This window comes from Verticillium dahliae, genomic scaffold, assembly GCF_000150675.1.
Source record: "Verticillium dahliae VdLs.17 supercont1.16 genomic scaffold, whole genome shotgun sequence".
Lineage (NCBI taxonomy): Eukaryota > Fungi > Ascomycota > Sordariomycetes > Glomerellales > Plectosphaerellaceae > Verticillium > Verticillium dahliae.
In genome coordinates this window covers 222172-233936 of record NW_009276935.1, presented here as the reverse complement: position 1 = coordinate 233936, position 11765 = coordinate 222172, and the positions used below count along the sequence as shown (strand labels likewise).

Genomic DNA, 11765 nt, shown 5'->3' with positions numbered 1-11765 from the left:
GCCCTGTTAACAAGCGGAACAGGTCTCGAGTGATTCGAACGAGATTGTACATTACCAGCGATAATCGCATCAGCCCCAAACAGTGGATGTTGATCCCTAAAAACCCTCTTTTCTCCTTCGCCAAGCCACAGTGCTGTGATTGTCAGATCTTTGCTGGGCATAGACCTACGACCTATTCTCCCTCCTCAACATGGCCGTCGTCAAACCCCCGAACCCGCTACCACCGGACGAAAATATCAACCCAACGCTGATTGGCGTATCTGGTACGCTCATAGCCTTTGTTATCATCACCAGCTGCCTCCGCTTGTGGGTGCGCCTGGCGCGCCACAGCCTGGGATGGGACGACTACACCATGGCCATGGTGACGGTCCTCGCCACGGCTCGATTCGGAGTGCAGGTCGCGCAGGGTACGTTTGGAAACGGCCGACACAGGTGGTACCTCGAGAAACACGATTACCAGACTAGCAACATGTTGGGCTGGTTCGCGCAGATTCTCCTGTTCGCAAGCATCTGCCTGCTCAAGTGCTCGATCATGCTTCTGCTCCTCCGCATCAAGAACACGAAGTCGCTGAAAATCACCCTGTATAGCGTCATGGCTGGGCTTGTTGTGACGAACTTTGGCTGTATCATCATCCTGCTGGCGGAGTGTGATCCTGTCTCGGCGTACTGGACAGGTGTTGGCACGTGCTGGGAACCCAAGATTCGGATCTACTCGATCTATCTGACGATCTGTATGTTGCGGGCCCCCTCCTCTCTCAAGCTTTGTATGGACCACCTCTGACCCATCCACCTGTGCGCAGCTTACTCGGTGCTGACGGATCTTCTCTGCTCGCTCCTCCCGCTAGTTGTTGTATGGAAAGTTCAGATTCCGTTCAAGACTAAGGTTTCTGTTTGCTGCCTCATGGGCCTCGGCCTGATGTGAGTTGAAGGCCTGTTTGGTACATGTTGCGGTTCATGTCGCTGATGACTTGCAGCGCCACTGGATTCGGTATAGTGAGGGCATCATCGCTGGGCCTCGTCACGTCGGATCTTAGTTGTACGTTCACCACACGGCTGTTGTACCTGTCGTTTGCTAACCACAAGGACCACGCAGGGGTATATGCCAGAACCGCCATCTATTCCAATGCCGAGCTGTACCTGGGTATCATTGCCGCCAACACTGCCCTGTCTCGCCAGGTCTATGTCCATGTCTTCGGCGAGAAAGAAACCTCGAGCAACCCCTCCTACACCCCGAACTCGCATTCTCGTACCGGCTACCTGGCGAGCAAGCTTCGCGGAGACAACGTCGGGCGCCCTGAGACGTATGTCCAGGCGGGGCGCCGTGGATCCAACGCCAAAAGCGACCACAGTGACATTCCATTGGAGCCGGGTATCCAAAAGAGAACCGAAGTCTGGATCTCAGAGGAAGATTTGGACAGTGATGGGCCGGCAGATGGAAAGAACAAGCAGCAGACCAGATGGACAGGGTAGGCAAACGCCTATGGACAAGCCAAACTTAAAAGGCTTGTCTTCATACAGTTATCCCTGGGCCTGCAGAGCAGATGTTTCATTCCCCGACGAGCCAGTTGCCATTCCTCAGGAGAGCCTACTGGTGGCTCAGTTATGGGACCTGCATTCTGGAGCAGCTAATGCGGGACATACATGTACGACCGCCGGAGAAGCAGATGTCAGAACCCAATCCAAAACTTCGGAGCCGTTCATCAGCAGGGGCTGGATGCTTTGCAGATGTGGTAGCCACGTCATGAGAACATGGAATTACTTTCCTGGATCAGTGATACGAGGGCGAAACTTCCTCTCAATCCTTTGATTGCCTGGTCAGCGATGCGGATCAAGGTGTCAACCGTAGACCTGCAAGTCCACGAGTTGGCGATGGGCCTCTTTGTACACTTTGATGAAAAGCACTAGCCATTCGCCAACGGCAGTCGACTGGCGGTCAATCCAGCACCCCCTACGTTTAGAGACGTTTGGTAATCGTGCGGTAATCCTCTACTAGCTTCTTTTGGCACCTTATCTTGGTATCAGCGCAGCTCCTTCGGCTCCCGCGGCGCCATGTTGGACGGCCAGTAGCGCGACAAGGCTCAGGTAGCTTTTCCCGGTTAGCGTTTGTGTCGGATAAATTGCTGAAGGAGCCTAAGCTTTCTAAGGAACGCCAACGATCGGGTCTGCCTCATAGGTTCTGCGAGGACACGGCGCATTTACCACAGCAGGAATGCAGAGCTGGTGCGGCAATTGACCTCCCTCGCTCGTTGCAGGGGAATTCTCACTCCAGAGGGCCACGCAATGCTAAAGCTAAACCGGAAGGCAAATAATGGCATGTTCATTTACCTCAGACCACATGTTCTACCCCAATGGATCCATGTGAGACATGGGAGTCAGGATCCTGGAACGGCCTGCCTACCTTTTTTGACAGGTACCACAGGGGGTGGAGACGAGGACGGGAGTCAGAGCTCTAAGTGAGTTGATGAAGCTGGTCAACGGTCAATGATTAAGCGGCTTTTGCACCAAGTTCAAGTGGAGGCCGCTACAGTTGACACATCGGAGCGGCATCCGGCTCCGAAATTAGGTTCTGTCACGCCATGCAAGACACACGTGGACGGAATGTGGGAAAATGTGGAAAGTTTCTTTCTTCGTATCTCAGTCCTAGGCGCAGAATAGGCCGCGCCTGTGTTTACCAGTAGAGGGCGCACAGCCTTCAAGGGGGGAGAACCGTGGGCACAGGGGGACGGGAGGTCGTCCGCGGGAGCTCAGGCACCTCCGTCTTGGGAATGCAAGCGCAGGCGCTGCTGACGCGCTCGACGACATCGCGGTTCTCGCCACCGCAGGCCTTGGCGGCGTAGGACGGCACGAGCTTCTCGTCAGTCTCCTGGCGGACGGTGAAGTTACCACAGAACTCGATCGACTCCTCGAGACGGCCGGGGATATGCGAGGCGCGGAGAGCGCGCATGCAGTTGTTGGAGCTGCACTTGGGGGGCTTGGGGCATGTCTTGGAGGTCAGCTTGACGACGAAGCTGCCGCGCTCAATGGTGTGGACGAAGATGAAGCCGGACTTGAAGTTGGCGTATGAAGACCACGAGCCGGTGAAGGCGACCACGCCGCCGCCGGGCGCCTCATCGTCCTCGGGGTGGATGTCAAAGTGGCCGACCTCGCAGATGCTGGCACCGGTAGGGTCCTTGGTGACGCTGCTGGTGTCCAGAACGTTGAGGCCGTTGCCGTAGTTGGACTGGTAGAGGAGACCGTTGACGATGTACTGGTTGTGGTCAATGGAGCGAGTCTTGCCAGCGTAGTTGCCAGTGTAGACGGGCTTCTCGAGGTCACGGATGTCGAAGATATGGGTGGTGGGAAGACCCTTGGTCATGGGACCGACCTTGGCGTCGCGCTCGTCAAACTCGTCGTCGAGGAAGAGATACTCCTGCCATGTCTCGTTGTTGACGACGCCCTGGTGGATGTACTCGGCGCCAGGGAAGTCGGAGATGGAGATGATGTTGGTGACGTTACCGACCTTGTTCGTCACGTCGTAAATGGTGAGAGTGTCCTCGTTGTAGCCGTAGCAGATGTCACGGCCGTAGTAGCGCGTGTCGGGGCCACGGTACACGAGACATTCGGCGTCGTGAACGTAGCCGTCACCGGCAGCGCACCCAGGGCTAGTGACGTTTGTCGGGTCGCTGATGTCGAGGAAGATCAACCCGCCACGGCAGGGCAGGTTGTCTCGGACACGAATGGTTGCGTTGCCACCGACGGAGCCAGCAGCAATGGCGTAGTTGAGCTCGTGGTTGACCACAATGTTGTGGGTACGGCCGACAGGAAGCTCATCCCAGTGACCGGTCAGATCGGCCTGCGTGAAATTCTTGGGGTTGGCAGGGTCCAGGTCGAGGACCTTCTTCATGTCGAAGAACTGGACACCGTGCTTGATGGCCTCAGAGCCAATGACAACAATGTCGCCGACGATACGAATCTCACGCCAGTTGGAGCCAATGGCATCGTACTGGGGAAGACGGCCGACGTAGCTGAGCTTGCCCTCCTTGGTGATCTCAGCAAAGGCAGTACCGTCGTACTGGCCAATGGCAACGAATTCACGGCCATCGGCAGAGGTCCAACCCCAGGAGGAGGAGCCACGGCCACCCCAGCTGCCGAGCTGCTCGTGGGTGAGGAAGTGGTAGAGGTCAATCTGTAGATTATCTGTCAGTAATGGTCCAAGGTGATTTGGGAAGGAAGAGGGTAGCTGCATACGTTGCTGCACCTAAAGGTGTTAAGAGGATCGCCAGGAATGGCGGCAGCGAACCCGTTCACGCAAGGAGTGTAACCAAGCTCAGGGAAGCGCGCGGCGTCCATTTCGCCATTGGCCATCTCAGCCTCCCACTGGGCCTGTGAAGCGTGTGAGCATCAGCCATGTTGGGAAGGGAAGCGCTGAAGGGAACAGACCATCTTGATGCCCATGATGCGGTGGTGAACCTCACCCGAGGCGTATTGCTCCTTGGAACCGGCACCAGCCGCGCTGGCCAGGCCAGCCACGGCAGAGCCAAGGACGGCAGAAGTAAGGCGGACCATGTTGACGATGTCGGTATTGAAGTTACCCCAATGAAGAGTACCAGGAGGACGATGCGACTTCGATAGGGTGACAAAATGCGATGCTACCACCCGGGACTGTCGATCTATATGTATCTGGAGTACCTGTTGATCACCTTCCTCTCAGAGACGATTGCCATGGAGTTCTCAAGGTCCTTTGGGACCCCGCCAGACCGGCGTGGCAAGCGTCGGGGTGGAGAATGCCATGGCCACGATGATGAGGAGGCTGGCGGATTTTCGAGCTCGTCGCCAGTGTTTTCTTCGACCGACGCCGGCGAGACGCAAGCACGTAAGACGCGATGCTACAGTAGTGAGCTTGGCAGGTGACAAGTCTCGAGATAAGCAGGCCCTGGTTGGCGACCCCGCTGGACTTGTATGTCTTGGCATGAGGAGCTCTCGAGAAGCGATCATCTGCTTGGCTGACAGCTTTCGGCAGGTCACTGAATCCTTTAGCCACCTGCTTCTTCAGGAAGGTGCCCAACGCCTAGCTCACGATTGACCCGGTGAGCTTATTCTTATTCTGTGGTGCCTGCAGATGCCTCTCACTGCGGGGGCTTCCCGTTGTGAAATCCATGCTCAGCCACGCCGTGACTCGGGGCAGCTTGCCCGCCCGGGGTTGTTCGCCGGCGTGATTCGCGACTTTTGGGGAGTTTTTGATGACGTACGGGGCCTCCGGGTTCACCGGCAAGGCGACCCAGCGTCCTGGCGTCGACTTAGGCCATGGCGCCATGCTGTGATTAAAAGACGAGTGCTCGGGTTCATGAGATTGAGGAATATTTAAATCGTGTGCCTGCCGGCGAGAAACTTCTTTCGCTGCAGTTCAATCTGTCATACAACGTCATGCTAGTGCTCCTGATGTCTTTCAATCTTGCGCGTTGGCATGAGTGTGCAGCCTGGGCATACTCGTCGCGTACTGTGAGCACGCTGCGAGAGTCCCAAGAGTACCGCCCTCGTCCATTGCCGACAGATTTGTCTGAAGGTTGCCGTACTCGAAGATCAACGAACGTGAGATCTTGCCGCAACAATTCGTACCTGTTTGGCTATTGGCAAGCCGTTACACATTCATGCATTGAGCTGACTAGGAGGACGTGTCGTATTAGTGCTCAGGCGAACGTAGACCAAGTCTGCCTGACATGACCCCTATTTATGGCGCTGCACTGAAAGAAGAATCCTCAGACTGATGCTTCTTGATGTTCAACGTTGACGGGAGAATAGTCTTTGATACGATCTCTCGGGACAATGCACGAGAAACCTCTGCTATCGTTCCACGCAGTCGGTCCCAATGGCGTCTCCGAGAGATCATAGCTCGGTGGCAGACTGAACCGGGTATCGATCCTCATTGAGCACTGGCGACAAGGTTTTCAGTCACCATCCACACGCCAATATGAATTCACAGTTGTGTCAGGCTGTAGGTCAAAGGTGATCAAATGCTGACCCATCCGCATCGTCAGCCTTGGTGCGCGATCAAGGTAGGCTACAGGGATCGCTCAGCCCCAAAGAAGAATGGTCTCTACCAGCAGCAAAGTCAAGGTTGCCTTGTTGAGGCCAGCTGGACATGCCAAAATGCGATATCACCAGCCTGTACAGGCATCAGTCAGGTGATGCCTGAAAATACCATGTGATGGACCTGCGAGTGTGTTTACACGCGGGGGCTAGACCAGGATCCAGGACGCCAGGAGGACAACGCAACCATTCAAAAGGTAGGCACGCATCTCAGCGTCGAAACCTATCAAAAACAAGCTCAGCCCTGAGGGAAAAGGCGTCCGAAATAACTCCATCTCACAGGTCCAAGACTTTTACATATTTTCAGAGTTACGTTGCCGAAGGCTGAGTGGTCAACGCAGTGTCAGCCACCGTCATATTGTCGTTGTTGCCTATCGAGTGGCTTCTCGGTGTGCTGCCTTTCATCCATGGGATTTGTTCCTGGGCGTCGCAATGGCGTCGGGGTCAGCCGCGTGCGTAGCCGCAGCTGAAGTCCGAAGGGCTGCAGCGTGAGAGCGAAGTGTAGGATCAGCTGGATGCATCGCGAAAGCTTCCCCTACAGCATTTTAACAACGAGGACCCTTCGATGATATAAGTCATAAGGATTTCACGGAATGATGGGGACCATGTTGCCGATCCACATCTGATACTTCCCTCCACGTTTGTTTTCAACATTACTCGTTTACCAACCCTCCCAGTATCGTCTCTTTTGCTATTATCAATATGCGCACCGAAGTACACAAGACCAAGGACAATTCAGTCTGCGTGTCGCTTCATTTCGACACAAAGGGTCTGACGTTGAGCCAGACGCCCTTTGGCGTCATTGTCAAGCTCGAGGATCTGAACAGCACTGGAGAGCCTGGCACTCCCGCCCTCCCACGAATTCAATTGCGTCTTGCTCTCCCCGAACCTTTCTGGCCTGGCAGTCTGAAGATTGCCGAGGACAACTGGGAGCTTGTCACGGACGCGGGAACGCTGGTCGTTCCCGCGCAACAGTACCGGCCAGGCGGCAGCGGAGAATTTCAAGGTGCCCATCCTGCCGGAGAAACGGCGCTCCACTGCGCCGGTGATTGCACTTGCCGGACCATTCATCGCCCAGACCGGTCCCCGGTCGACGAGAAGGATAAGCTGCCGGCTCCCCCTTTCACGCCACCGATCCCCGAAGCCTACGTGGAGGCAGCCAAGAATCCACCACCCATTGTACAAGCCGTCCGCATTGAGACCATCGGGGCTAACCGCATTGCCGTCGTTGAGGTGACGCCCATTCGGTATACACTTAAGGGCCAGCTAGAGCTGTGCACGCATGTCCAGCTTGCCATCGACGCTGTCAAGACGCCATGCATGACGGACAAAGACCAGAACGAAGCTATTGCCGAGTTCTCCAAGATCTACGGCAAAGATGTCGACAAGAGTCGTGTTATTCCCGAGCCAGAGCGTTTCATCAGTGGTTCCGCCGAGGCGTCACGCCTTCGGGATCTTGCGATCTCACAGGTCATCAACCCCATCGTGATCGGCAGCATTCGTCGGGACTGGCCCATCATCGAGCTGCGAAGCGACTACCTCATCATCACGGATGATGTGACCTGGGACCCCGTGGCTATCACCCCTGGAGTGTCTCGACCTGGCCTTATCAAGGAGTTTGAGCGTCTGGCTGAAGCCAAGCGCGCCCGTGGTATTTCCACTAGGGTTGTCTCGATCACAGATATCGTAGCAGGCCGCTGGGGTAACTTCCGCGCTGGATCTCGTGATCTCCAGGAGGTCATCCGTCGGTTCCTCAAGGATGTCCGTGTTCGCTGGGGCGTCAACTGGCTTCTTCTTGGCGGGGACACGAGCATTGTTCCTGTGCGTCGAGTCGCGGGTGCGCTCGAGGGCGGAATTGACCCTCCGCTGACGGTCAATCCGCCTGCCAACAACAAGTCCTTTTGGACAGGCTCTCATCTTCGCATCCACGCCGTGAACCCCGGTACCTGGTGGGGTGCGAGCACGGATAACCTGCTTGTCAGACCCGACACGGGAGCTCTCATCCGGTACGACGCGGCTGGTACTTCGAGCAGCACGTCGCCCGGTTGGTACTTTACCACAGCCGACGACTACGCCACGCGCAGTGCAACGCCGACCAATTTTGTCCGTGTTGAGGGTCCGTCGTCGCTGGTGAAGGCCGGGCTGCAGTTCATCTACGCCTGGAACACGCTGCCAACCGACTTCTACTACGCCAGTCTTACCAGCTGGGTTGTACGGACACGGCCGGTAAGGTTTGGGGCAGTCACTTTTCAAATGCCCTACGTGTACACGCCACCTCATGACTGGGATGCTATTGGTAACGGCGTCTATGGCCAATTCCGTCTTGATGGCTCCGATATGGATGGAGTGAATCTGCAGATCGAGCTCAGTGTTGGCCGTGCTCCAGTTGAGACCGCAGCCGAGGCCAACACCTTTGTGAACAAGACGTTGGCATACGAGAGACTCGGCCGTCTGGGTTGGCGGGCGGCAAACCGCCAGTGGCCTCGTAACTTGGTTCTGGCAGCCGCAGATTGGGGATCCCGCGCTGTTTTCTGGCCAACGGGCAATGCCGTTCCCGCCGACGGACAGTATAGTCACGATGCTACCCAGTCGCGGTCCCTGCTCAAGAGAGACGCAGCACCAGACTCTTTTGCCTGGGATGTCATCGCGCGTATCACCGAGGACGACCGTCGAGTGCTTCCTTACAAGACGGATGCGAATCCTGTAGTGCGAGGCTGGTACTTCGCTACATCGGCCACAGATCCGACTCCGAGCAGATTCCAAATGAATATTTTCGGGACGCGCATCAGTTGGCCTACTCGAAGCCCTTGGGTCATCATCCATGGTTCCCTTGCCGAGCGTACACCCCAGCTGTATGAGTTCAATCCCCGCGGCGCTGACGGCTCCATGGCCGACCAGGAAATCCTCCGCAAGCAGATCCGCAGCGAACTGCCTGGCATCGACCGCCACCAGCGCTTCTACGAAGACGAGTTTGACTTGCCTTTTATCGATCGCATTGCTGCTCCGGTGGATTTCTTGACTGTCTCGAATATCCGCTCTGCTCTCGACGCAGCCCCGCACATCGTCTCGCTCTCTGGCCATGGCAATAGCAACGGCTGCTGTTCGCTGTCCGTGAACACGGCGAGCAACCTCACCAATGGCCCCCTTGGCTTCATCGCCTACGCCGACTCCTGCCTGACCAACCAGTTTGACGAGCAGGACTCCATGAGCGAGGCTCTCATCAAGAATCCCAACGGCGGTGCGGTCGCCTACATTGGCAACACACGCTTCTCCTGGATCGGCGTAGGAGATAATTTCCAACGCGCCTTCTTCCATCGCCTGACTGCCACGCGTCATCTCGGCTTGCTGAATGACAGCCGTATTGCCACCTTTGGTACGTCTGGCTTCATAGCCGGCGCCGATCGCTGGGCCATTTACACGCTCAATCTCCTTGGAGACCCCGAGCTGAGGGTGTATCGGGCGGCCATTCCATCTCTCAGGCTGCCGCTCATCAAGGTCAAGCTGCGAAAGCCGTTCATCCGGATCCTTGGGGAGCGCAAGGTGCCGTCTGGACCACCTGTGTTTGGTGATCCTTCCCCGGTCAAGGGGGCGCTGGTACATGTGCGACAGGGACCGAAGCTTGAGTTTACAGGGGTTACGGATGCCGATGGTGTCGTGTTCTTGCCTGAGGGGAGATTTGAGAAGGGTGAACTGGAGGTCACGGCTTCGCATGATGAGTATGCTGTCGTGGCTGATATTGTGCAAGTCGAGGGTTGAAACTAGGTGGTTCAAGGCATTTTTTTGCCAACTCAACATGACAGATTGCAAGAATTTGAGAAGATTTTGAACAGATATTGACCATCCACGGGCTCCATGTTGCTTCGCTGCATACTTACAAGATGCTGTCGGTTTTAGTGCGTCAAACCGATGCACATCCCAACTTGCGTGGCGAACGACGCTGAGTACATTTTCCACAGACTTGGTCATACCACCAGCTTCGGCGTGAGATCGCGCACGGCATCCCTAGCATCCAGGACGCACGCAGCAGATCAGCCGCCGTTGGCGCCTGCTTCGATCAGAAACACTGCATTATAACAAGGCTGGCGATTTGCTGTCTCCATTTGACAGCGCGTATAGCGATCCGCTGAGGAGCTGCCTAGCCAAATATCCTGACCGCAGTGTAAGACACCAATGCAGCGGCTCATTCTAGGCCCGACCCGCAGAAGTGGCGTCAAATAGAATGCAATCGACGGAGCGAGGTCGCCGACGACAATGCTGTGAAAGACAGGCTAGCCTATGCAACTTGGGGTAAATGGCATTTCGATCGCTGTCCAGCGGGTATGGTTGTGCATATGGCCGTGGCGAGATCTGCATCCCAGAGGTCAAATGCAGACAACAGAGTTTCTGAGGCCACGCTGAGCGGCTAGAGCCCGCTAAACATTCCCAAATCAGATTCGGAGGCTGCTTGATCAAATATTGTTTAAAATAGGAAAAGCGTTTGAATGGCGGCTATGTACGCCTCTGACCCTCGCATCATGGCGTTTTGGCGTTGAGATCGTCTGGTGAATGTTGCCATACTTGGGGCTAAGTCCTGCACAGTTCGCTTGCTAGTGTTGCTGGCCATGAAATAGACTGCGGATTGGCTGTACACTCAGGAGTCACCGTGATCTAGCTGCTTTGTAGTGAGCGGTCATGACTATAAAATAATCCAATGCCCACTACCAGCTATCGTGGCAGTAACCAACAAACTGCAGCGAACACCTATCTTCTATCTTCCAACATTGAAAATGCGTACCTCGATTCTCTTCGTCATTGCCAGCGCCGTCATGGTCCTTGCTGCCCCTGTAGCCGACAACGACGTGACCCCGGCCACCCTTGAGGCTCGTCAGGGCTTGGGCTGCGTCTATGGCAACAACCAGTGCCCGGCCAAGTGCAAGGCCAGGTACGGCAAGGCATGCACCAACTCATACGTTAGTTGAACCTCGACTTCCCTCATGCTCTGTTCCTTCGCTCATCTTTCTTGCAGTGCAACGCGCCATCTCAGCCACCTTACGGAAGCTGCATCTGCCGCTGCTAGATTTTGACTATCCTATATTGTAGAGATGGTCTCTGGTTTTTTCGTGGCAACAGTGCTTCGAAACACCCCCAGTTTGCATCATGACTTCCTACCCATGTTGTGATATAAAATAGCCTCGGATAGTCCGTGGCAAAAGATCAATAAAAGAGAATGACTAAGTCTGCTTCGAACATGGAAACCAAATGTGTTGAGGATACGCCATCCACCTTGATAGACAGTCTTTGGCGGCCAGGAAGCCCTATGCACGACAGCAAGGTTGCTGCCTTACCCTGATATACCTTACTGGTAGTCATCGACAGCTGTTTCAGAATATCAATTGGAATTGAGGATCCTCAAGCAATCGCAGTATCAAGAGCCATCTTATTGCATTTTTCATCATCATCTTATCCACACTGCCATTGGGGGCCAGAGGCTGCCTGATTTAATGATTCTTGAGTGGTGAATTCTGTTCAACAAGCTAGTTATGACTTCCAGCATCAAACACCAACAAACCAGCATATGATCCAAAAGCTGCTCTAAAATACCTCAATGCTTCAGTACAGCCAACTCGTAGATGCGCGGTCTTCTCGACATCCAATCCGCACCCCGGCATACCGACGAAATCCGAGAGGGACATTCACGCCTTTCAAAGCACAAAGGTCTA

At 55.3% G+C, this 11765-nt stretch overlaps 3 protein-coding genes across 3 annotated transcripts; 2 read left to right on the top strand and 1 right to left on the bottom strand.

Moving 5' to 3' along the window:
- Nucleotides 1-190: 190 nt before the first annotated feature.
- VDAG_07265 (uncharacterized protein) lies at nucleotides 191-1470 on the top strand (the record flags this gene model as incomplete). Its single annotated transcript, XM_009656170.1, has 2 exons — nucleotides 191-731; nucleotides 1094-1470. 2 exons carry the CDS (start codon nucleotides 191-193, stop codon nucleotides 1468-1470), a joined length of 918 nt encoding a protein of 305 aa, XP_009654465.1.
- A 1222-nt stretch (nucleotides 1471-2692) lies between these two features.
- On the bottom strand, nucleotides 2693-4545 carry VDAG_07264 (uncharacterized protein; the record flags this gene model as incomplete). Its single annotated transcript, XM_009656169.1, has 2 exons — nucleotides 2693-4165; nucleotides 4420-4545. The coding sequence occupies 2 exons, from the start codon at nucleotides 4543-4545 to the stop codon at nucleotides 2693-2695; spliced, it is 1599 nt and encodes a 532-aa protein (XP_009654464.1).
- A 1953-nt stretch (nucleotides 4546-6498) lies between these two features.
- VDAG_07263 (uncharacterized protein) lies at nucleotides 6499-9822 on the top strand (the record flags this gene model as incomplete). The annotated part of the gene is made up of 2 exons (XM_009656168.1): nucleotides 6499-6554; nucleotides 6744-9822. The coding sequence occupies 2 exons, from the start codon at nucleotides 6499-6501 to the stop codon at nucleotides 9820-9822; spliced, it is 3135 nt and encodes a 1044-aa protein (XP_009654463.1).
- Between the last annotated feature and the right edge of the window lie 1943 nt (nucleotides 9823-11765).